The sequence below is a fragment of the Equus quagga genome, chromosome 16, assembly GCF_021613505.1.
Source record: "Equus quagga isolate Etosha38 chromosome 16, UCLA_HA_Equagga_1.0, whole genome shotgun sequence".
Taxonomy (NCBI): Eukaryota; Metazoa; Chordata; class Mammalia; order Perissodactyla; family Equidae; genus Equus; species Equus quagga.
Genome location: NC_060282.1, coordinates 40,261,378 through 40,288,254, shown reverse-complemented (window position 1 = coordinate 40,288,254; position 26,877 = coordinate 40,261,378). Strand labels below are relative to the sequence as shown.

The window sequence follows — 26,877 nt, the reverse complement described above, 5'->3', positions numbered from 1 at the left end:
TAAATAAAAAGCTCTTGGCAAATTAAGAATAGTAGGTAGCTTCCTCAACCTGATAAAAGGGAGCTATAGAAAACCTCCAGCCAACATAACACTTAATGATGAAAAAGTGAATGCTTTTCTCCTAAGATGGAGAATAAGGCAAGGATTACCATTCTCACTACTTCTGTTCAACATCATAGTGCAGGTCTCACTTAGTTTAATTAGGCAAGGAAAAGAAATAAAAGGTTACAGACTAGAAAGGAAGAAGTAAAATATTGTTATAAGTAAATAAAATGATTTGTGTACACAGAAAATCCTAAGATGACTACAAAGATATGCTGCTAGAACTGGTAAGTAAATTTAGTAAGATCACAGTATACAAAAATCAATTTAATTTCTATGTACTAAACACAACTAGAAAATAAAATTTAGAAAATAGCATCAAAAACATGAAATACTTAGGAATAAAAATAACAAAATGCGTGTAAGATTTATATGCTGAAAACTACAAAATATTTAAGAGATACTTTAAAGGAGAACTAAATAAATGGAGAGGTATATGGTGTTCATGAATAAAAGACTCAATATTGTTAAGAAGTTAATTCTCAGGGCTGGCCCCGTGGCCGAGTGGTTAAGTTCGCGCGCTCCGCTGCAGGCGGCCCAGTGTTTCGTTAGTTCGAATCCTGGGCGCGGACATGGCACTGCTCATCAGACCACGCTGAGGCAGCGTCCCACATGCCACAACTAGAAGAACCCACAACGAAGAATACACAACTATGTACCGGGGGGCTTTGGGGAGAAAAAAGAAAAAAATAAAAAAAATAATAAATAAATAATTAAATAAAAAAGAAGTTAATTCTCTACCAAAAGTGCTTGCTTTGGCATCACATATACTACAATTCTCTCCCAAATGGATATATAATGTCTATGCAATTGCCAAAAAAAAGTTCAGTAACTTTATTTACAAAATGATAAGCTGATTCTAAAATCTACGTGGAAATGCTGTGGGCCTAGAATATTCAGCACAATTTTGAAAAAGAAGAAAAAATTTAGAAGATTCACTCTGTCTGATTTTAAAATGTCCTAGCTACAATAATCAAAATGGTGTGGTATATTGGCATAAGAATAGGCAAATAGATCAATAAAGCAGAATAGAGAATCCAAAAATAGATCCATACATATATGGTCACATCATTTTTACAAAAGTTCAAGATTATTTAATGAGGAAAGGATAGTCTTTAAGACAGGTAGTAATGAAACATAAAGATATCCTTATGGGAAGAAAATGAATCTTAACCCTTACCTCACACCATACACAAAATTAAATTAAAATGGATCATACCTAAATGTAAAATCTAAAACTACAATAATTCTAGAAGAAAATATAGGAGAAAATCCTTTACTTAGGTTAGGCCAAGTTTTCTTAGATTACAAAAAGTGTTAACCATAAAGAAAATATTGATACATTGGACTTCATCAAAATTAAAAGCTTCTGCTCTTTGGAAAACATCATTAAGTAAATGAAAAGTAAGCCATGGATGAGAAAATACTCTTAATACATACATCTGACAAAGGACTTGTAACTCCTACAACTCAAAAAGAGACAAACAGCTCAATAAAAATGGGAAAAATATTTTTACAAACGCTACATTCACAAAGAAGATATATGAATGACCAATAATTGCATGAAAAGGTGCTTCACATTATTAGTCATCATGGGATTGCAAATTAAAATCAAGATGAGACATTGTTACTCACTAAAATGACCAAAAAAAGAACCCAGTATGCAACAATACGGATGAATTCCAAAATTAATATGGATCACCTAATTAATAAAAGAAGCCAAACACAAAAGTTTACATATTTTATAATTCCATTCATCTATAATTCTAGGAAAGGTAAATCTAACCTACAGTGACAGAAAGCAAATCAGTGGTTGCCTAAGGCTGAGGATAGGAAGGAATGGACTAAAAGGGGGTACATGGGAACTTTTAGGAGTGATGGAAATGTTCTATATCTTGATTGCTGTGGTAGTTAACAACTTGACAAAATTTGATCAGTGTACACTTAATAAAATGGGTATATTTTGTAGTATGTAAATTATACATAAAAACAAGCTAATCATTTTTGTTACATTAGCAATATCAGCACTTATTGTTATCAAGCTCTTTCTCAAGGTTGTGCAGTACTATGAATTCCTTTAGTTCATCTGAGAATTAGGAGATTAGCATGGAGTGTCTTGGTCTGATTGGGCAACACAATTAGAATTGACCTTTCTCTCCCCTGAACTCTTACAGAATTTGGACCTCATGTTCTGCTCTTGGTGTTGCACATATTAGCTCCCCAAGTTGGGCCTCCTCAAGGGCAGGGGCTTAGTACAACTATCACAGGGCTTAAAACTTTCCCCTCGGCACATGTTATGACTATAGTTAATGTTGAATGAATGCATTGCTGGAGAGCAATTGGGATGGGCTACTTTGGAAAGTCCTGAGTTTCCTGTGAGTAGAGGTGTTCAAGAGAAAACTGAACAACCATATATTAGGAATACTATGAAATGATTCAAACATTAGATGATGGTTGTACTAGAGAAGTTCCCTCCCAGCTCTGATTTATGTGAAAAGAAAGTTCCAAAGGGATGAAGTGTTTCTCCACAGAGACAAGTGATCCTAAAAGTTAAGAGGGACAGTAGCCATCCTGACAATCCACTGACCACAGGCAGAGTGGGTTTCACCCTAAATCAGCAGAGTCAGGTTAGATGTCTGTTACTGAGCATGAAAGGTTGAAGTAGAAGCAAGGAAAGGATATAATTTTGAAAATGTACAGTCAGACATTTTATTATGAAATCTAATAGAAGAAATTTGAAAAAACACAGGTTCATGTGAGAAGTTCCCTGAAAAGAAAAGATAAATGGTGGTGTGGGCATGGGTCATCTAAGAATGGCAGACTCGTAGAATTGCCCTTTCACTCCACTCAATGAGGCCAAGACTCCCCACTCCTGTGGCCTTCGTCTTTAAGATGATGAGGTGAATTCAGCACAGGTAGAAAGTTCTACAGGTCATTCACCAGACTCCTTCGCTTATAACCATCATCATAACCTTTAAGCCTAAGTTTACTCACCTATAAAATGAGGATAATAGTGATCATTGTGAGGATTTGATACGATAATGCATGTCAAATGTTAAGGCCATGGAATATAGAAAGCGCTTAGTAAATCCTGAGTGTGATTGTAGTTATGATTTTGTTACCTTTTTCATCATTAAATGATACGTCATTGTACATACCCAATACTCCACAGACAAGAAGTAGGAGTACATTTCCCAGTCTCTGTAACATGCCCACAGTGAAACAGCCTGTGCCATCCTCTAACACACTGATAAATAATCTTTACTGCGTTAAAATCAGAAACTTGGGAAGATTGAGGCTTTTTCCTTTTTAAGCTTCATCTGTGAATCCCAAGCAGTTTTGGATGTGATCTTCTATTTTCCAGTCAACCTCGTTTCTACACAGATGTACTCTACTAGATTGAAAGTTTCATGAAATTTAATGAGAGCAGACATATATAAGTTTGTTTACACAGGGCCTAGCAAGGTACTTGGCACTTAGTAGGAGCTTAATAGATAGCAGATGAATGAATATGATCTCCTTTCCAAAAGAATTATATACAAGTCATGTTTGACAGAATCCCTAGTGGCTGCCTTGCTATGCAGCAATGAGTGCAAGGTTAACGCATTGGAAACGTAACTTTGATCTTCCTGAGTAGTCATTTAACCTGTTGATAGCAACTGGAAGATTATTTCTCATCTGTATGAAATTAAACGGGAAATAATTCATGCTTCATGTTCCATGTCATTCATAATGAAGTCTTCTTACCAGTTTAATTAGTGAGTAAAGGATAACATAATTTCCTTTCTACCTTTTGTCAAGAATTCTAAAGGCTTTAAGAAATATGACTCAAGAGGTGAAACATCAGGACTCTTGGAATTATTTATAAACTCTGTACTGGAATCTATTTCAGGGTCTGCAGCAGCAAATCTCAAGCACCATTTACCTTACCCCATAATTCTGGAGTTTGAGTATAAATGATGGAACAGCTAATGACATGTTACCCCACAAAGTAACATTAGCTTCCTTTATCATCATCAGCCTTTTTTCTTTTAAAGAATACCCAGAAATGTGTAAATTGCAGTTTATCTCACCACAGAAGCATTTAATCAAATGTACTGCAATTATGTCTTGGGTGGCTACTGAGAATAATCACTGTTTCTTCATTACAAAGATTGTCCTAAAAATTACATTAATGAGGGTCAACCGTAATAGCAATGGGGATTGAGCTACATTTAAACGTGAAATTGCATCTCAGCCTGTAGATTCCCTATAAATGGATTGCCATAGGCCAGGATCTTTTCAGGAGTATTGGCTTTTAATGGATATTCCTTGAACTGGTGTTTTACTTTAAGGCAAATGTGTTTGCATTAAATGCATATTCATTTCCTAGGCTCCTTCTTGTACATTTGTTTCCTTTGTTTTGGAATTCACAAAGCTTTTCATGTTTAGCTCATTTTTTTCCCCTCACTGCATAAGGATTTTTAGAAGGTTATATTTTAGAAGGTTTTGTGTAAAAAAAAAAAGTTGCATCCCTTTTGCAGATAGTCAAGAAAAGGGGCTGAATTTAGCTGCCAAATGCGAACCTCTCAGGTGACCAAGAAAGAAAAAGACTATTTGCATAGATAAAATGAAAGCATATTAGAATAACTAAGCTAACATTCACCAAATTTTTCACCATTGTCAAGGTCTAAATCTGCTTCATCTTCAAGGATTGTGGTTTGAGGCAAGTATTATTCACCAGGTTTCTGTTCTCCTTGTAGTTCTTTCCTCCAAAGCTGAGCTGGGGGGAGCTTCCCTGCTATTTTGCAGCATTATTCAAGTAGTTTCTCATCTTTTTGTAACCAACTGCCTTACACAAAAGCATGGATACACTTATTTTGGATAAATCCATGCTGTCTGACACATAAACAAATGTGGAGAATAGAAAGGAATCCAGAGGTCCTTACTCCCATATCAGTTTTCTTCATTGGCCTGAGCTACCTCTAAATTAATTCACGTAACACCATCCCCCTGGTTTCTGGACGTGATACATGTTACTCATTGATACTTAATTTTTTTTATATTTTTGATGCAGCATCTTTTCAGATGGGATATTTTTAGTAATAAAACTTTCTCCTATATCTTTATTTCCTATTTTCCATGATACAGCTTCTGATGACCTTGACAGTGTGGTATCCAGAAATGAAAAAAGCCCATCTTGGTGTGGACTCTTGGTCCATCCAGCCCATAATTCTTCTGATAATGGCCACCAGAGGCGTTCTGTGGAGGATTTGGCTGCCCACCCTCACGTAACTTGAAATTATTGGGTGCACCCTCCCAAAATAGTCTCATTTCTCTTTGTATCCCAGGGTGGCTTAATCAGCTGTGAATTTATAGTAGATCACTTAAAAGGGACAATTTTAGGCTATCTTACTTATTGGGGAGATAATGGAGATCCACAGGGTAACTGGAAGGGCCTTTGAAGGTTTTCAAGACTGATTCCAAATCCAAATAATGATACCAATCCTCAGTGGCCCTCCTTATAGAGAATACCTTATAGAAAATATAGAGAGAATTCTTTGTCTCATAGCGAGTTAGTTCCCGATCCACAGCAAAACGTTCAAAAGATTCAAAACCTTGAATCTCACAGCAGCCCAACTTTTTTGATTGTCAGTATCATTTAATCAAAGGTTGTTTGAATAAGTAAAATACCTCCCTTCTCCTTGCTTACAACTTATTTTTTTACCTTTTAAAGATTGAAAAAATAAGCCAAGTCTTCGTTTTACAAAAGCCATGATCTCCTTTTCCCAATAACCTACGTGCTTAAGTGCTTAATAATAAACTTTGGATTTTATAAATCCATTAGCCTGGCCATGAGGAAGTGAGAATCACTAGTCAGAGGTTCACAGAGTTTTCCTTGTGACCTCTTTCATGAATGGACATATTCCTGTCAACCAGTTGGCCTCCAATACCGTAATCATTTAGCAGTGGGTGACAAAGCTGGGACTCCAGCTCTACCATGTTACCCAGGTATTCCTGCAGTACTCCTGCCCACCAGCCTTGCAGAATTATCAATAGTCAGTATGGGAAGGAGGTCTGGGACAGCATGTCCACGTAAGCTTCCAGTTTGTCTCATTCCTTTGTCTCTGCTTGCAGACAGAATGGGAAGTGACAAGCAGAAACAAAGGTTTCTATCTTAACATCTCCCTTCTATTGCACACTGGCTTTGTAACCTTTTTGTGTCTGTAGCCAGAAATCAAAATCTATCAATTTGAGCACAATTATAGAAAAACCATGATGATTCTACGGCTTTCATCATAAACTCCACACTAGAAACAATCTTTTGAGTCTTCAAGTCAGAGACCCATATGCATTGAATGTTCTCACAGCCTGCTCTGTCAGAAAGAATTTTTGCTGATGTTGTCTTAGTGAGCATCATTCCCCAGGTGTGGCGAGAACTGCAGAAAGGTGTTTACAAGGAGTCACACTGGCTCAGATAGGTAGGAACTTTATTGACATCAGGCCATGAAGGAAGACTAGGCAATAAGTTCTGTATGGACAAAGGGAGAATAATAAATTAGGACTGATATATAAACATGAATGAGATTCAAAATTACCCCTCTCAGAACAAGTGTCAATATCAGTTTGTGATACAAAGTCAGGCAGAAGGAGAGAGTGGTATGGGTGTTTCTTTATAGCTATATATGAAGCTATGAATACACATGCACACACATAAAATCATAAACTCAAAGATAAGGACCCTATCACCTGTGAGTGTGATTCTTCTTTTAAAGTTTGTAGGTGGGTGGTGTTAAATTATAATTTTCTAAAGGTGAAATCATGACTCTCATGTAGAAGATGTGAGGCAGGTCATCAGAGAAATAAGAATATTAAGGATTGGATAGGTATTGAGGACAAGCCCGATATTATACGTATGCAGACACAGACATATATATTTATTTTTCTATATGTATACATAGAGATATATGCAATAGATTCATACTGGTATATGTCTCTGTTTGTGTGTAAAATTTATATTTATTGTCCCCCAAATCCTCCTTATATCTGGAAACCATCTGCTGCCATACAGGGAGAGGGCAGAAGGTCAGCCCTGTGCCAGTGACTAGTTTGCTCAGTTCTCTTGCTTATTAGGGTAATCATGGATAAAATCATAGATGGTGACTTTGTGAGTCACGTAAGTTTTGAGAAGAAACATGAATGTGATTGTTCTTTTAAAGTTCGTAGGTGAGTGATATTAAATTATTTTCTAAAAGGTAAAAATCATGATTTTCATGCAAATATGAAATGAACACATGTCAAAGATCTTATTCAATTAATTAATTAATGAGGAAATCAGTAAGACTAACACCAATTTACAGAGCATTTGGGAAACTAAGTTTATGCATTTTAATAAAGAAATATTAGGATAAACTTGCTAGATTAGATAAAAACTGGTTAATGTCTTAGAGCCCAATAAACTAACCTTTGGAATTAGCTATTCTATGGGACAGCAATCATTTTCATCTCTATTGCACAAAAATCTATGAGTTAACATATAACTTCACTAAGTCTGGGACCTTTAGTCAATACTAAGCAGTGAGTCAAACTAAGTACATTCTCCTAGATAATCTTTGGGTGTACTTTGCCCCTGAATGACATTGAAAGGGTATGCTGCCCACCTTTTGCCTTATTTTCAAGTTGTGGATAATTCCCATAACAGTGGTGAAAGGTATAGGAACATATTGCATAGTACATAATAGAGCATTTGGATCTCAGCTTATAATATCCCATGTTATCGGTAATGAGAACCTACTTGTCATTCCCCAAGTCAGGAGATGAAAGTAGAAACCCCAGAAAGTAGGATTCATTTACCAAAAATTGCTGTAGAGAGGGAGAATGAAGCCAATATTCATTTCTGCATTTGTCGCATTAGATATTTAACAATTCTTTCACTTATCCATTCAGTGATTTGACAAATACTTATTAAGCATCTGCTACATGCCAGGCTCTGGGGAGTGGGGTGGAGAGACAAAGTCCTGCTCTTGTGGAATTTACATTCTAATGGGAAAGACAGGCAGCAAAAAGAAAACCACTACAAGAATAATACAGTTTTAGGTAGCAGAAAGTACTATGAAAAAGAAAAAAAGAGTAGGGTCAGGGGGATAACGAGTGACCAGAGAGGAGGTGTGGGTTTTAGACAGAATGGTCTGGAACTCCCAGGAGGATTGGCAGGCCCCGCAGAGTGTGACCCAGCCAGAAGAGAGGACTTGGTGTCAGGTGGGGCTCTGCTGTTCATCTTCTGATAGAAAGTCCCAGGCTGCCTAAGTCCACTGTACGAGCATGATTCAAGTCTTCATTCTGTTTCACGGCCCAAGATACCTCCGATTCAAATTTCCATCTCCTTGTCATGAGGCAGAAATGAGGATGGGGAGCCAGAGCAGCAAATGGAGTGAGTCATGCAGATAGTTTCTCACTGGGGAAAAAGCAGTTACAGGTGTCCTGGGATAGGGCAGTGAGAGAAGGTACCAAAAACTGGTAAGGAGCATGGATTTTACATCAGAAATACCTGGATTTTAGTCCTGTCTTTACCACTTAGTACTGTACAACTTTTAACAAGTTACTTAAATCTATTTTCTATCCATTAATGACACATGATGATCACTCCCTCATGAAGTCACTGGGAAAATTAAGTGAAATAATCTCCAAAAGCCCTAGGCACACAGGAGGCATGAAACAAAGAGTATTCTTGTTATCCCCACATTTGGAGAGTGTCGTACCATCTTCATAGTAGTGATTAATTAGTCTTACTACTGCCATACAGTTCTTCAACTTTATGGAAAGACGAATCATTATGCCAGAGTTTAGGTACATGTGACCTGGAGGTCCTCCAGGTGTGTTGGTGTTGACCTAAGCTATGTGGTCAAAATGATCCCAGCAACCGATCCAGGTTTTGCAAAGAGATGGAAGGGGCAGGGGCCTAGTGGCACACCTGAAATTTTTTAGCACAGGCTTGGAGATTCTTGGGTGGGTTGAGAATTTATAAACTAAAATGATAATACTTTTCATGAAGTTTTGATCAGGAATGTTTTTCCCTTTCCTGTCCCATCTTGTCTTTTGTTTTACTGTTTTTACCTTTCCTTCTTATAAGTTGCTTTCTCGTCTGGAGAGCTATGAGTTAGGAAGCTATTAATTAGCTGCTTCTCACTTTAATTTTCAATGAGATTTAGTACAGTAGGGATAAAACTGCCCCTTTTGAAAAGAGAGATTAAATATCCGCAAATTCTATGAATTGATTTTCTAATTGTTTTTGTAATAATGTTTTTTATTTGATAATATTGCAAAAGAAATAATAATTTTAATTAAATTTTAAATGTATTTTTAGATTTTATAGATTCTAGTGAGACTAAGTTTTCTTGCAGGGAATAAGTTAAGACCATAACATTCTTCTCTAACACCATAATTATTATGATCAAGGGAACGTCTGTAGTACATTCCATTGCATTAAGTTGCATATCCCAGACTGTTCAAGATCTGTTTATAATGGAGAAAAGGACTTTTCACAGCTGCTTCCCTGTGAGTACATCCTTCATGCAACATTGAAGCAGCCAATGTATGCACTGAAATAACAGACTTGAATTCAAACTTTCAAAGCTTTCAAATGTCTTTCAAAAAACTTATCATAACACAAATTGCTTAATTTGTGTATGTGAAAACCCACTGATTACATATGAATGAGAGTCAACCTACAATAACAGGAGCCTCTGAGAATCTTTGTGTATTTACCCACCCATCTCTCCAGGAATTAGCAGGTATTCAATCTTGTTCCAAAATCCTGCACAAACCACAGTCATTACGGGGATCTCTCTGTGAAGATTGGAATCTCTGTGAGCAGTATGGGGTAGGTCAGGTATTTCTTACAATATTCATTGGACCATCCTTGCCCAGTCGACTGCACAGCTGGAAAATATTTTCTGAGATGAATGTTTACAAAAAAGATTCAGAAAGAAGAGAGAAGGAGGGGGGAGGGAAGGAGGATAAGGAAAAGTAATCCAAACCAGGGTCAAGGCGGGGTCATGTAGAATAGGCCTGACAGTTCAACTGTCCCATCTTTAAGAACCATCATCAGAACTTTGATTTGTTAGATTAGAATTTCAACTCCTTCAAGTTGTATTTAATTGATCATGCTGCTGTGGATATGTTGGATCATCCTTATGGATATATAACATCTATAATAAAGTATTAATTGAGTACCTACTAATCCTCACCAGCATCTTGAAAGGTGGATATCATTAGCCCTATTTCATGAATGAGGAAATTAAGGCTGAATGGCCTTCGATGATTTGACCAAAGTTACCCAGTTATTAAGCAGAAGAGTTTGAATTTAAACCCAGGCCTATCTAACTATAACACCTATGTTCTCTCATCTGTATCTCCTTGCCTAGGTCGAACTTCCCATTGGCTGACATGCTCAAGGGTATGTCTTCACATCCTTAGATTCTAAAACTCCCTTAGAAATCATTTCCTAATGGTGAACTGACCTAATAATGCTGTAGTTTGTTTCCAAGCGGGTGAATTTTCGGCCTTCAGAGCAGGCTCCTTCCCACTAGCTTTCTATTTCTATAAATCATTTGATGATTCCCTGTTCAGAGCTCATATACCTGTCAAAAGATACTGTGCAATTTATCCCTAGGGATAGTTAACATTCCCCCCAACTCAGAGATGTCAGGTGCTCTCAGAAATTGAAATGCAGGCTCTCCCTCAGTGCTGGTCTTTTAGATCAGTAGCTGTCACTGATAAAATGTCTCCTTGGAATTACAGAGACAAAGCTGCAAGGCAGCCAACAGGCACACCCTCATATCTCCTGTGGTTATCAGCATTCTCATTCGTGAAATTGGACTTTCTGGAGTTGTTTTAATTTTGTAAAATGTTCATAGGAACTTAGATGATCCCTGAGGAAATGCCTTCCTTAAGTCATTAGTTCTAAAGGGAGAGAGCCAAATTCCCACCCATCTGGCAGTCAAATGCTTTCAGTTTGAGACAGAAAGGGAATTTCAGAGGCCTCAAGGGGGCATGCACAAATATTTCTTGCCTCTATTTTTTCAGTATGGAATTTGGAGCCTTTTCTGTCAACCACCATGCGGTGTCTTTAGGAAGCTCTGAATGAGAGGGAAACAGCTTCAAGCAAACTGCACTATGCCTGCTGGAATTAAATGTCCTTCCGTGTTTCTTGACGTCCCCAGTTCTGACTCATCTTCTGTATACCCTCAGTGACTTCCATTCTTTGAGCTCCTTGACTTTGTCCTTAATTTGCACATGAATTTGACATTCCCCTGATACTCTCTGGGATCCAAATTGCATACGCTCCCCACCAACTTCACCTAATTCTAAAATGTCATGGTTTCTGTTTAAATGCTTCTAGCTACTACCAAAGTAAACACACAGATTTGTCTCTCCTGAGTGTGCTATGAGTTCATGGCATAAAGAGTCTTCTAGTCTTAAAATGGACCTCTTGCCTTTCCATTGGGAATTTTGGTTGTCCTTATCCATATGCTTTCTAGAGAATTTCAGATGCTAGAATGTCACCATCTGGCTCTGGTCTTTGCCACCTGTCCCCCAGACTATACCTCTTCCCCTCTTCCCCAACTGTCTCCTCACCTCCATGATCATACACACAACTCCACCTCCACATTTTTCTGGAGCATTTCCCTAAAGTGTAGCTCCAGTCTCCCCATCTTCCTGCCCGTTGGCCCCATTGGTTCCCCATTTATGGCCTGCATTCAGTCTGTTTTAAGTCTTACATTTAGGACCTTCCGTAGTTGGTTGCCAACTTTATCTGCCAATAATTAACCCAAGTTACCCCTCACATCACCCAGACTGGAATGCTCACATACTCTCTTCACCTGGAATCTCTGTGCCCCATCTTTGTCTATTGACATCCTAAATACTTGTGCTAGATATTCTCTGTTACTACTTCATATCATTTCTCACCCTTCTCTACCGTATATTATGCCCCTGGAGGCTAACTGTCATGAACATGTCACACGAACATGTCGCTGTTGCCTTCTGGCTTATGATTGGGTTTGGCCAAGGGGAGGCCTCCTAGTTTAGGGGAGGCACCAGCATGGGACTGATTCCCAGGTTTCTACAAACAACTGCAACTCCTCTGTTGACCCTCTCTTATAGCTATAACTACAGCTATAACTACTTTCTCTCTTTGCCCTACGGGTGGTAACAGCACTCCTTATTGCTAGGCCTGTGGTGTTTCAGCATCCCTTGTTTGTTTCATTTATCCCTGACCACTCTTTGTAAATAATTCTTTCACTAAATTCTCCAAGTTACCTCTATGGACTGTCCCATCTGTTTCCTGCAAGGACTCTGATTGACACAGCAACACTCAAGGCCAAGTTCACTCATAAAATTTGCTGGTTTCATTCATTCACTCAACAAATATACATTCATCTTCTATTCGATGCCATGTTATAGGCATTGGCGACAGAGTAGGGAACAAAACAGAGGCCTTGCCTTCAGGGTGCTTACAATATAGTGAGGAAAACAGACTTGAGATAACCAATTATAACAAAGGACGGTGAAGATTATGATAAGAGAAGTATGGAGAGCACACAGCAAGGGACTTAGTCTAGGGGTCAGACTAACTAACTAATGTAGGTCATTCGACTACATGAGGTATCCACCATTTCTTTGTCCTGTTCTTATATCACTCAGCATGTTCTGAGTGTGTTATTATTACTTGAGGACACATTTTCTCTGTCTCTACTGCAGAATAAGCTTTTGAGAGCAGAGACTGTGTCTTTTTCACCTTAATGTCCGTTTCAGTCCTTAGCCCACTGCCTAGAATACTGTAGGAACCCAAATATTTGTCCAATTGAATTGGATTGAACCTTCTGACTATTTATGAACCTCAGTTCCAGTCTACCCACTGAAAGTTTTCTGTTATCAGTCTGGGTGATGGTGAGATCCCACCCTTTCTGAGCTACTGGTCTAATAGAAAACATCTTTTACTAGTTTAGAAAGAAAAATCACTGAAGAGGAAGCAGCCTCCTCAACATGGGTGAAGGGTTTGATAGGTATTATCAGCTTAATAGATCCTTTTTGATATAGTCACTGACAGGCCTGGGAGCTATTAATTGTCAAGGCTGATAGTTGAGCTTTATTTTATACTGCTTTTTTGCCTCATTGGCTTGTGTTGTGTTTAATAGCACTGTGGCGGAACTCAGTGTGAAATATCAATGAGGTAAATCCAAATTCTACTCCAGAGCAAGGAGTTTGGGGAGATAGGTAGAAGAAAACCCTGGCATAAAGTTTTTAAAACTTGGCTTGGGGTAAAGAAAATCTAGACAGCATTCTGAGGCAATGAAGGGCTCAGGAACAATAACAGTGTCCAAACCACAGGGCGGGGAGTAGGGGTCTGGGAGAAGAGAGCTCTGGCAATGTGGTGGACCAGAAGTTCATAGAAACATCCCTCCCCCTAAAAAATAATTGTTGGATACAACAGTAATTGTCTTTCTATAATACACGGGTTAGCAAGAGGCAAAGTAAGTAGTGAAAAATGATAAAGTGAGAATCTATAGAGGTAAGGAAATTCTGGAGCCTGGCATTTGTCTGAGGGCATCTGCCAACCCCTGTCTTCCTAGAGCGTGGGCTTGAATGAGCAGTGAGTGCAGGTGGGCCAGGAGGCAAAACTTGGAGCCCTAAGGTCCTTATGTAAGATATTGATTAACTTTAGATTTATTAAGATAAATATGTGACCCATGACTTCTAAAGTCTCTACTGACAGAATTGAAATAAAGTATGTAACTTCTGAACTAGTAGAGTGGGGGCGGGGGGGAGGGGTAGAGGGAATGAGAAGAGGAAAAATAATCAATGCAAAAGAAGGCAAGAAAGAAAGGAAAAAACAAACCTAGTAAACAAAATGAACAAATAGAAAGCAAAAACAAAGCTAGTAAGAATGAATCCAATTTAAAAATAATCACGATCTACATAAACAAGTTACACTCTCCATTTAAAAATCAAAGATTGTTAGGCTAGATTTTAAAAATTCAACTTTAAACTGTTCATAAGAGAAACCCCTAAAAACACAAGGACAGAGGAAGACTGCAACTGAGATGATGGGAAAAGACATACTAGATTAATACTCTGCTGAAGGAAGCAGTGTGGCTACATGGAATATTAGGAAAAACTAGACCTCAAGACAAAAACGTTACTACAGATAAAGAGGATGACTACATATTGATAAAGATGTGCAATTTACCAGGAAGATATAATTCTAAATTTGTTTGCCTCTAATAGCATAACTTAGAAATACGTAAAAAAGAAATTGTAACTATAAGAAAAATAAGCACATCCAAAATCACAGAGAGTCATTTTCACACATCTCTCTCCAAATTAATAGATCAAATAGATAAGATTTGAAGAACACAAGTAAGAAGCTTGATCTAATGGACTTACAGTACAGCAAAAGCACATTCTTCTCAACACATGGAACGTTTATAAAAATGAATCATACAAGGGTCCATAGAGAAAAATCTCAACAAAATTCTAAGAATCTATATCATGCAGCCCACATTCTCTAACAGTTAAATTAGAAATCAATAATGAAAAGTAACTGGAGAAACCCCATACTTTTAAAAATTAAAAAACACATTCTAACTCATGAGTCAAAGGAAAACATCAGAGTAGGAATTAGAAAGCATTGAGAATTGAAAGATCATGAAAATACTCATCAGAAGTGAGGGACATAGACAGCTAAAGCAGAATTAGTGGGAGGACCATAACCTTACTGCTTATGCCAGAGACCAAGAATGTCTGCATTCAACTCAAGAAGTTAGAAAAAGAAAAGTGAATACACCCAAAGAAAGAAGAAAGAGGGAAATAACAAATATAAGAATAGAAATCAATGAAAGAAAAACTTCTATACAATAGAGAGTATCAAAAAAAAACAAGCAAACCACAATTGTCTTCCTTTTTTTGGCTTAAAAGACTAATACAAGTGACAAACTGCTGGCAAGATTGATGAACAAAAAAGAGAGAAGACACCAATAACCAGTGTCAGGAATGAAGAAGAGGACATCCCTATAGATGCTGCAGACATAAAGATAAAAACGGGATACGACTCACCACTTCATAATGATTATTTTGAATATTTGGGCAAAACTCACCAACTCCTAGAAAAATGTAATTTCCAAAGTTAATTCAAGAAGAAATACAAAACCTGAATAGCTCAATAATCAGCAAAGAAATTGAATAATTAGTCAAAATTTTTACCATAAAGCAAGCATCAGACTTAGATGGTTTTATAAAGAGTTCTACAAAATAACCAGGAAATGAATCATTCTAATCTCACACAAACTATTTCAGAATGTAGAAGAAAGGGAACACTTGCCGTTTTCTGAATCAAGTATGTCCTTGATGCTAAAAATGGAAAACCACAAAAAGAAAATACAAATTTTAAAAAGTGTATAATTTACAGTTAGCAACAAAAAGTGTAAGCCATGGAGAAAAGAAAACTAACAAAAAGTATGCAAAACTGTATTGCAAAACTTTAAAGACTTTGTCTTCTAGACAAATAAATAGCAACATATCAACACACCATGTTTATGAATAAGAACACAGCATCCTAACATAAAGATGTTAGTTTTCCCCAAATTGATATGTAGATTAACACAATTCCAATCAAAATCCAAAAAACTTTTTGTGGAATTTAAACATAATTCTAAACTTTATCTGAAATAGCAAACAGTCAAGAATAATAACACAATTCTGAAGAAGGAAGAGAAGAAGGTGAGGTAATTTGCCCTGCCAGATAACAAGGATTAGAAAGCAATAGTAATTAAAGTACTGTGATATGGTCACAGGGATAGACAAATAAACCGATGGGGCAGAATTCAAAAGCCCTAAAACAAACCCACATACATAAGGAAACTTGACAGATGACAAAATCGATACTGCAGATCAGTGGGAAAAGAGGATGTGCTACTCAAAAACTTTGCTGGGACAAATGAAAAATACAAATAGAAGCCTACCCTACACAAAAATCAGCTCTAGTTCTAAGTGGATGAAAAACAAAAATGAAAAGCAAAACTTTAAAAGTTTTAGTACCTCAGAAAAATTTTCATGATCTTTGAGTAGAGAAGGGTTTCTTAAGATACAAAAAGTGAAAATCATAAAGGAAAAGATTCATAAATTCTACTACATTAAAAGTAAAAACATCTATTCATCAAAACTTACAATAACAGAGTAAAAAGATGAGCCACAACCTGGCAAATGATATATACAAACTTACTACCAACAAAAGATTAGTATCTGAAATATGTCAAGAACTCCAACAAATAAGTAAGAAAGACAAACAAATCAATTGAAAAATGAGCAAGGGATGAACAGGCATTTCACAAAGGAGAAAAATAAATGACAAAAAAATACACATATGGAAAATATGCTCAATCTCATTAATAATTTTAAAAATTAAAATTAAAACCATAGTGAGATAATACTTCACATCCACAAAATTAGCAGAAATTGGCTTGCCGATACTAAGCTGGAGAGGATGTGAGGCAAGGGAGAGACTCACATACTGACAGCAGAAGTATAGACTGAAAAGGAAAACATTTTGGAATTGTGTGATAAAATTAAACACAAACACATACTCTATAGCCCGGTAATTCCACTCCTACATTTAGACCCTGGAGAATGCTCGTAGCAGCATGTGATGACAGAAACTTGGAAACAACCTAAATGACCATTATCAGAAAAATGGATAAATAAATACAATGAGATAATGTACAGCAATAAAAATGGAAATGTTACAGCAATACACAGTAGCGTAGATAAATCTCAGCATATGATTGAGCAGAAAAAGCAAGTCGCAGAAATATATCTGGGGTATATGGTTGAAAAGAGACAATATTAAATAATAAATTATATATATATACATATACATGTGGTAAAACTACAAAGAAAAGCAAAGAGTGATTAGCACACAAGCAGAACAGGATAGTGGGTACCTCTGGAGGAAGGAAAGGATCTACAAGGGGGTCTCATAAAATGGGCTTCAAAGGTACTGGTAATATCTTTCTTGCATTGAATTATGGACATGTGTGTACTTTTTATATTGTCATCCTTTGTGACAGACATTTATGTTTTCCACAGTCTTAAGTAGGTGTGGTATATTTCAAAATGAAATAGTAAGTAAATAAATAACTAAGGCCAGAGCCTAAAGAACTGCAACTGGAATCTACAAAATGGGCCCAGTAATTTCTGAAGGACGAATAGGAGACAGTGACGATTCCCTGAGGCTCTGGTCCATGGCTGAAATTAGAAAAAGGCTTCACTCCTGAGTGAGACAAAAGGTTTTCAGCGGGGCAGAGACTCCTGCTGGTGCCGGTGGAGGTTGCTGGGGAATTTCATGGGATGTAAAAGAAGGATTTGAGAAGAAAAACTTGAACAAAGGAGTATTGACTTTCTTTTGTATGCAGGAAGGTACATGATTTGTACTCTTGCAGGTACAAAAAAGATACTTTTTATGAATAAAGAGGATGTTTGTATCAGTTACTTAAACAAATCAACGTTTATTTTCCTTCATGTAGCAGGAAGTGCAGAAGTAGACCAGCGTGTTCAGTGAACCAGCAATATTTTTTAAATCCAGGCTCGTTCAGTCTTTCCACTCTGCCATTTTTAGCCTGGGGGCTTTTTGCCCCGTGAAGCTCCAAACTTCTCATCTGCTTTTGATGCCGCACTAGGGCGTTTCCCTGACTCTCCTTCCTGCTTTACTCAGCAAAGTAAAGGCCTTCCTAGAACTCTCCCACAGCCTACTACTCACATCCTACTACTCATATACCTATCTCATGTTCTGAGAATGGTGTCACATGGCCATTTCTTTCTAGGAAGGTAATTACTTTGCCATTATAGCATGTATAGTAGGAGCAGGAAAGAACAAAGCAGGAAGGGTGGCAGTGGTTTCTGAGCAGCTATGCAGCAAAGTCTGTCAAAATGCTTCCCTAAGAATTCTTCCTCTTTCCTCCCCAGGAGCCAGTCTACTTGATGACCTACATAAATATTTCTCCTTCCATCATTCCCATGGAGACACCATGACTGTCATGGATCCAAAGCAAATGAACGTTGCTGCTGCTCTTTGGGCAGTTGTCTCTTACGTCGTTGCAGACATGGAAGAAATGCTGCCCCGGTCTTAAGAAGAACAAGAAAGAAGTCACTTTTGTCCTTTCTGGACAGGAATCCTGAGTCTGCAGCTTCAGGAAGCCCCTCTTCACCTAACAATTTCACCTGATCCATTTCAAAGCACAACACTAATTCATACTTTCTGTTATATATCTTGATACTTTCCAAATTCTCTGTTTCTAGAATAAAGAATGATCTCTACCCCCACATAGAATCAACATATGGTAGGGATCACAGTGGGGCCATTTCTTTATACCACCTGTTAAAAGTATTATTTCTAGGGGCGGGCCCGGTGGTGCGGTGGTTAAGTGCACACTTTCCGCTTCTGTGGCCCAGGGTTCGCCGGTTCGGATTCTGGGTGCAGACATAGCACCGCTTGGCAAGCCATGCTGTGGTGGGCGTCCCACATATAACATAGGGGAAGATGGGCACGGATGTTAGATCAGGGCCAGTCTTCCTCAGCAAAAAGAGGAGGATTGGCAGCACATGTTAGCTCAGGGCTAATCTTCCTTTCTACTTTGAAAGTAAACATTGGCTAAATCTTTGGAAGACCTCTGGTTTTCACATGTGTATGTATGAAGAATAAATCAAATACAGTGACACCAATTTTTTTGTTTGATTATTTATTGAAGGAATGGAGGAATACACAATTGTAGTATGGTCTTAATTGAATATATAGAGGCATTTGACTTTCTAACTTGTACATTTTTATACTATTAGAGTTTTTTAAATAAGATATAAATTTTTTTTTAATTAGAAAAAATGTCACCATTTGGGGGGAAAATCAAGTATGTATAATCAAATTGCCTTATTACAGATGAGTACCAGGGTCTATCACCAGATAAATGATAATACTATTTTACATTTATGTTTTATATATTTCACACAATATTTCTATGAAGTTGGGGCTTATTCACATTTTGCTGATAACAGGACTGATGCTCAAAGAGGCTAAATAATATTCATAGGCTTCTACAGAGCAAAAACATTGACCCCCATCCTTTCTGGGAAGAATCCCGACTGTTCTTCTACACACAGTGTCCGGTATTCAATAAAAAAATTGCAAGACACACCAAAAAAATGCAATAAAAAATGAACTCATTGCCAAGAGTTAAGACAATTAAGAGAATCAGATTAAGAGATAACCTAGATGTTGAAACTATCAGAGAAGGACTTTAACATAACTATGATTAACATGTTAAAGATCTGGTGGGAAAAGTGGACTACATACATGAACAGAAGGAGAATTTCAACAGAGAGAGGAAAACTGTAAAGCAGAGTCAAGTGAAAATGCTAAAATAAAAAATACAGCATCAGAGATAAAGAGTTTCCTTGCTGAGCTCATCAGCAGACTGGACAAGTCTGAGGAAAGAATCAATGAACTTGAAAATAGGTTAATAAAAATTATCCAAACTAAAACACTAAGAGAAGAGTGAAGGAAAACAAACACCAGAACATCCAGGAGTTATGATCTACTATATGTGTGGTCTAATATACACGTCATTGAATTCCCAGAAGGAGAAATCAAGTATCAATTTTATTAACGGTAATAATTAAAAGGATTGAAGGACACAGTAAGGTCCTTCCTTTCTGGCAAGGCAGCAGACTGGTCCTCTGACTGGCCCTTACACTGACAACTAAAAGTGCTGGATAACATCTAGGAAACATCTTCTTAAACATGTGAATGAACTGTTTAAAAGGTAAAGAATATTAGCCAAAAAACTAAGTGAAGGGATAAAGCAAGAGAGATACCCAGAACATTAAACCAGCTTTCTCTTTGAGAAAATTTGCAGAATGTGGTGAACTTCAATTCCATTTCACAGCCTTTCAGGGTCCAGGGGACTGCAGACAAATCCCAGAGCCTGCCACATTAGGGATACTAGAGAACCCTATTAAAACTGGGACCCCCAAAGGATTACAGGCATACCTTGGAGATATTGCAGATTTGGCTCCAGCCCACCACAATACAGGAAATGTTGCAATAAAGTGAATCACACAAGTTTTTTGGTTTCCCAGTGCATATAAAAGTTATGTTTACACTGTACCATAGTCTATTAAGTGTGCAATAGCGTTATGTCTAAAAAAAATAATGTACATACCTTAATTTAAAAATATTTGATTAATTAAGCTAATTAAGATATTAGCTAAAAAGTGCTAATCATCATCTGAGTCTTCAGTGAGTCATAATCTTTTTCTAGTTGAGGATCTTGTAAAAAATGCAGTATCTGTGAAGCACAATAAAGTGAAGTATAATAAGATGAGATATGCCTGTATACTCAACACAATGGAGAACTAAAAATAACTCCGAGGACTGGAAGGAAAATTATTGTTATTAAATAAGTACTGAGTGGAGGGTCCAAAGAAATTTCCACGAAGTTATAGTAAATATGAACTCACAGTCAAAAGTGAAAAAAATAAAAAAAAGAACCATAGCATTCTGCACAAGAGCAAACCAAAAAAGAAAACAGCAGAATTAACCCACGATATCCTATGGTATTGGAATTTTTAGACTGAGAATTTTCTAAACTATGTCCATTAGGTTTAAGAAGGTAAAAGAAGGGCTTGGAAATAGAATAGAGAACGAAGGAATTTAAAAAGTGACCAAGCATATTGTAAAAAGAACCAAATAGAACTTGTAGAAATGTAAACTACAGCAAGTGAAATTTAAAAATCAGATGAGAGAATTCATGAACTGGAAGATAATAGTGAAGAAATTCACGAGAATTTAGCACAGAAAGAAAAAGATAGGGCGAATATGAACAAAAGTTAAGAAATATGGAGGACAGAGTTATATATCATCTAATATATGTTTAATCAGGGTTCCAGAAAAGAGAAAATAGGACAAAGAATTGTCTGAAAAAATAATAAATGAAAAATTTCCAGAAATAATGAAATATACCAATGCACAGAATTAAGAAACCCACTGAATCCCAAATAAAATAAATGAGAAGAAATCCACACTAAGACATATTATAGAGAAACTACAGACTACAAAAGACAAAGAGAAGATCTTTGAAGCAAGAGAGAAGGATTATCTTAAAAGGACCAACAATTAATAATAGATAACTTTTAATAATAGCAACAGTGCAGGCCAGAAGACAGTGGAATGATGTCTTCAGCATGCTAAGAGACAACAATTATCAACTTAAAAATTCTCTGCTCAGCAAAAATATCTTTCAAGAATGAGAACAAAATAAGGATGTTTTCACATAAACTAAAACTGAAAGTTTACCACCATAGGACTTCATTAAGGGAAATTTGAAAATGTGTGCTTCTGGCAAAATTAAATGACCCTGGAGAGAAGACCAACAGACAAGAAGAAGTGAAGAGTCTGGGTCCATGCCAAAAATCAATGTGTGATCTTTCAGGCTCAGCTATAGGTGATTACAAAGGCTTTGTCTGGCAGGCCCCATAGGGGAAAGCTACCCTCCCCACACCAGGCTTGGTGCACAGCCAGTGCATTATAGTCTTCTGAAGGGAGCTGCAATCAAAGACTCAGGACATCTGGGCTAACCATGTTCATACACTTATCCATATTCCTAGCCCAGACACCTCCATTCAGAGGCCTCCTTGTTGAGGGTCCTGACTAAGACACTTTTGTCCCCACTGACTCAGCCCTTTCCACTTCTAGCCCTTTCCTCTTCCCCTCTCTCTAGCCTCCCCGCACCCCAACCCCCAGTGAAATGTCGGGAGTCTTTCATTCAGAGCTCTTCAGCAATGAGATGATTCCCCTCCATCTACCTGATTGATCTGCCCCTTGTCCCTTGCTGTTCTGTGTGGAAAAATGGAACATGAGGGATCTGGTGCCCATTTTTGCCTCTTGCTTATACTATCTCAGTAAGTAATAAAATCTTGATTGTTCTTTTCAGTTTGGCTCGTCTTAATTGATCACCTCAATCTGATAGCTCAACAGAAATTAAGAGCAAAGAAAGTAGTAATTATATTAAGCAAACATGAACTAAATAAAACAATAATACTAATGTGATATTTGAAAAGAAAGAAGATTCTTGGCTAGAATAGCATGTAAATTAAAAAGGAAGTTACTGGAATCAGTGTTCTAAGGTCCTCGTATTGCTCTAGAAGATAATAAAGATATTGTATAACTTTAGGCTTTGCTAATTAAGTATGAATGTTAAACTTTGGGGGGTAACCACAAAAAACAGAGGTAGAATGTATAACAACAAAACAACCCCTCCCAAAAAATGGAATGAAAAATAAAAGCTCAACAAATTTGGTACCATATTCAGTAACTACAATGGCACTAATCAACTAAAAAATATATCTCATAAGTTTGGAAAATAAGAAATGCTTAATGAAATGAAGAAATGACCACTAGGTAACCCATGAGTCACAGAAGGAATCATAATTGAAATTAAGACATTTCTCCAACTGAATAATAGCGCACACGTAAAAAATGCCTCCACATCAAAACTTGCAGAATGCAGGTAAGCAGCTTCTTAGGGCAAATTTAAAGTTGGAAATGCTAAAAAGAAAAAGGCAAAAATTAATGAACGAACTCAATTTAAGAAGAAAAAACAATAGCAGAATAAACCAAAAAAAGAATTAGGAAATAAATAATAAATATGAGTAGGAGTCAGTGATACAGACAACAAGCATTCAATAGGATCAACAAAGCCAAAAGCTGGTTCTTTGAAAATACTAATAAAAATACTTAAGCAAAGATTTACACCAACAATTTGGAACCTTGAATAAATGGCCTAATTTCTTAAAAAATGTAAATTAAGTTGGCTGATGAAAAAACAATGTCTTAATAACTCCAGAAACAGTAAATAAATTGAATCACTAATTTAAAATGGCACCCCCCACCCCATTTATTTGGGCCAGACAGTTTTATAAGCAAGTTCTACCAACTTTTGAATAAATGAATGATTTCAATTTTACAAGATTTTTTCAGAGTATAGAAGAGGGACTAATTCTCAGTTCATCTTGATTCTAAAATTTGATTAAAGACGGTATGAAAAAATCGCAAGCCAACTTCACTCATGATTATAGATGAAAAAATTTAAAGCAAAATGTTAACAAACTGTATCTATCCCTGAATAAAAAGAGAATACATGATGACAAAGTTGGCTTTATGCCAGATATGCAAGATTAGTTTGTCATTACAATATCAATTAATGCAATTCACCACATTAACAAATTAGAGGGGGAAAATTATCCAGTCATCTCTAGACGCATAAAAAGAGTCATATAAAATCCAAAATCCATTTACGATAAAAATTAAAGAGGACTTCCTTAACCTGATAAAAAATATTGACAAAGAAATCATCATAATTAACATGAAATACTAAAAATATTTCCTTTAAAATAAGGAACAAGATAAGGGTGCTCACTGGAACTACTTCTATTCAATAGTATCTTGGATGTCCTAGCCACCACATTGAGACAAGAGGGAAAAAGTATAAGCAATGAAACAGAAGAAAGAAAACTTTTTATTTGTAGATAAATATGATTGCCTATGTAGAAAATTCAAAAGAATCTAGGGAAAAAAAACGGAATTAAAAACAAAGTTTAAGAAGATTGCTCAAGAAAAGAAAGCAATAAACATAATGAGAAGAGTTTCTATGCAAATACTTAGAAAATGCAACAAAAAGATGCCACTTACATTAGCATCAAGTAATATAAAATATTTAGAAATACATTTTACAAAAAATATGCGTAAGATTCTTTTAGAGAGAAAATTATAAAATGTCACTGAAATGTATTTAGGTAGAACTAAATAATTGGAGAAATATGCCACGTTCATGTTTTGGAAGACACAATGGTAAAAACGTCCCCAAATTTTATCTCTAAGAGTCAATACAATCTCAATCAAAATTTCACAATGGGATTTTTTGGGTTTGAGTTCTTGATTTTGGTTTGCTGTGTTTTTTTTTTTTTTTTTGGTTAAACGTGCCAAGGTGATTCTAAAATGTAACTGGATGACAAACGACTAAAAATAGCCAACCATTCCTGAAAAAAGAAATAAAAGTAGGGGATCATAGTAACCATTAATACGATTGCCAAATATTTCCCATTTTCTTTCTGGGCAAGATTACATCTGATCCCTTGTAATTTGGTATTACCATGGGCTTCTGGCAAAAAAATATGAGAAGTGGTTACTTCTGGGTAGAAATCTTAAGATCCAGTGCATGCTATGCCACACTCTCTCTTTTCATCCTATCATGGCAAATGACAATGTTCTAGACGGTGCCTGTTCCAGGAGCCTAGATCTAGAGTGATGACCAGGCATGGAAGAACTTCCAGCCAACCCACAGTCCATAGTAGACATGAATCACGAACAAGAAATAAACCTGTATTGTGTTAAACCACTGATAATTTTGTGAGAGTTTGGTTACCACAGTGGATTCTGACTGATTTTTTTTTGTCTAACCTTGCCAGCTGTCAAGACTTATTATCAACCTATAGTACTTAAGATGGCATGGCATTAGCAGAAGGAGAGATAAATAGACCAATGGAACAGAATAGAGTCCAAATCTAGAACCACATGCACATGAGGATTTGATTTATGACCAGGTTGATATAGAAAAAAGAAAAAAAAAAAGGTATACTTTTCAGTAAATACTAGAGCAATTATCTCAAAGTTAACAATTAAATTGTACTCTTACCTCATACCTCCTCTGTAGTCTTCTGTTGGGAATACTGTAGTTTGAAAACAAGTGATTGAATCACTTCCCTAATTTAAGGACATAGTCCCCTGAAATATATCTGAAAGCACCAAGAACAGTGCCCAGTACATAGTAGGTTCACAATAAATGTCCTCTGATTGGGGAATGTCAGCTACTTCTGTTTTATGGTGAATCCACTTCTCAGTTTCCATTTATCCCTTCTTCTTTTCCTAGGGAGAGCTAAACTGAGTGTCATCAGGAAAGTTTTAGAATTCTCTCAAGGGAGGAGAACAGGCTTAGGCAGGAAATGTGAAAACTGGCAAAGACAGAGGTCTTCATCACACTTGTGCTTTAAGTGTTACCATTTGTATCCTAGCTTCACAAAGGAGACAAGTAGCCATAAATGGAGATTTGGATTGCAAGGCACCACCCAGTGACCCACATGGGTAACAATTCCTGCTACAGTAGCCCTGGAGAGACACAAGGAGTTCTTTTGACTGAGTAATATTGGTCATGCAGCATACAGGAAGATGTCTTCCAACTCAGTCCAAAATCCAGGCACTTTCAGACTCATGCTAGGTTGAGAAACATAGCCCATCCTGAATACTTAACCAAGATCTGTGAGGTGGAGCTACAGCAACGTTTGATCTAGGGTTGATTTTGCCCCACTACTGAGGCTAAACCCTTTTGAGTACTCCACTTAATGTCCTATCAGTTATGAGGTTTTCCTCTCTGACTGGGGGAATGAACTATTTCTATCCTCGTCTGAGCCCCTAGTCTTGTTTCTTCTATTCCTTTCTGTTGATTCTTTCCCCAGCCTCTGATAGTCTCCTGCAATGCATGCACTGATGGAAACTCAGCTGAAGACCTAGGGGAGGCACGGGGAGACCCTCTGAGATCGCGGGCATTCTCCTTCTGTGGATCTCTCTCCTCTCTGGGACAGTGTCCTGTGAACTCTAGCTGCCTTGGCCTCCCTGAACATTCAGATTCCTCTCTTCAACTCAGCATGATTACTGGGCTCTATTTGGGTTTCTCTTCCCTGAACTGCAACTGGAAATTCCCTCAAGACGGTAAGCTAGGGCCATCATAGGGCTCACCTCATATGTTTTCTGTCCCTTGAGCACCATTGTCCTTCATTTCCTGATGTCTGGTCTCTTGAAAGCTGTCGTTTCATACATTTCCTTTGGATTTCTAATTATTTCATCTGTAAAGACAAGTTTGATTCCCGTTACCCCTACTTGGTCAGAAGTGGTGTCAAGTCACTAATTTTTGTCTGAAGTACACACCCATATTCTTTTCACATTTTGTATATTTTCATTACCTGACTCCAATTTGGGAATGTAGATTCTCAGGGATTTCATGAACTGTCCAAAAGCTGAGCTAAAATTCATGGCATCTATGAATTATCAGAGCCCAAGGACAATCCATAGTTTTCCTGGGAACCATTCTTAGCTTCAAGGATTACTTTCTAGGAAGGGTATATCCAGTTTTATATTTAGCTCTAAAAACTCACGGGCTGACTGGTTGCCTCTTAGTTGTTTCCTAAAATGGGGCATTTATGTCCTATTGGACTAGCTTCTTCCATTTCCTTTAAGATCAGCAGAGGGGGACTTCTCGTTAGGAACACAGCCACACTCATGACTTCTACCTCCCTTTGACTCACAGCTACTGCACTTTCTGCTTGTCAGCCCTGAGCGTCATCTTTGGATCATCCATATAGATGGTGGAGCCAAAAGTAAGTTCCACTTTGTACTCTCCACTCATTACCACCCACCCGCTCCTAACTCACTCCACAATTTTAAACTTCAGAGCAATTTTGAAAGAGAAAATCTGTCACAAAGTTGTATTCTAGTCTCAAATTCCCACCAGCTGGCAAACTGTCATTTTCTCCCCCACCAACCTTCTCCTGAGTCACTGCACCTATCTATTCCCTGCAGGAAACTAAATTCTTTCTACTCCTCCACCTTCTGCACTGGGTTTGGGATTGTACTCCCAT

General features: G+C 37.2%; 1 protein-coding gene across 2 annotated transcripts in view; it reads left to right on the top strand.

Annotated features, from left to right (window-relative positions):
* Nucleotides 1-18,858, top strand: part of CPQ (carboxypeptidase Q) — a 460,527-nt gene extending 441,669 nt beyond the window's left edge. For both annotated transcript variants that reach the window (XM_046642700.1, XM_046642701.1), the window contains exon 8: nt 18,103-18,858. In XM_046642700.1, coding sequence (XP_046498656.1) covers nt 18,103-18,266 — 164 coding nt within the window. In that variant the 3' untranslated portion in view covers nt 18,267-18,858. The remainder of the gene's footprint in view (nt 1-18,102) is intronic.
* The last annotated feature ends 8,019 nt before the right edge of the window (nt 18,859-26,877 follow it).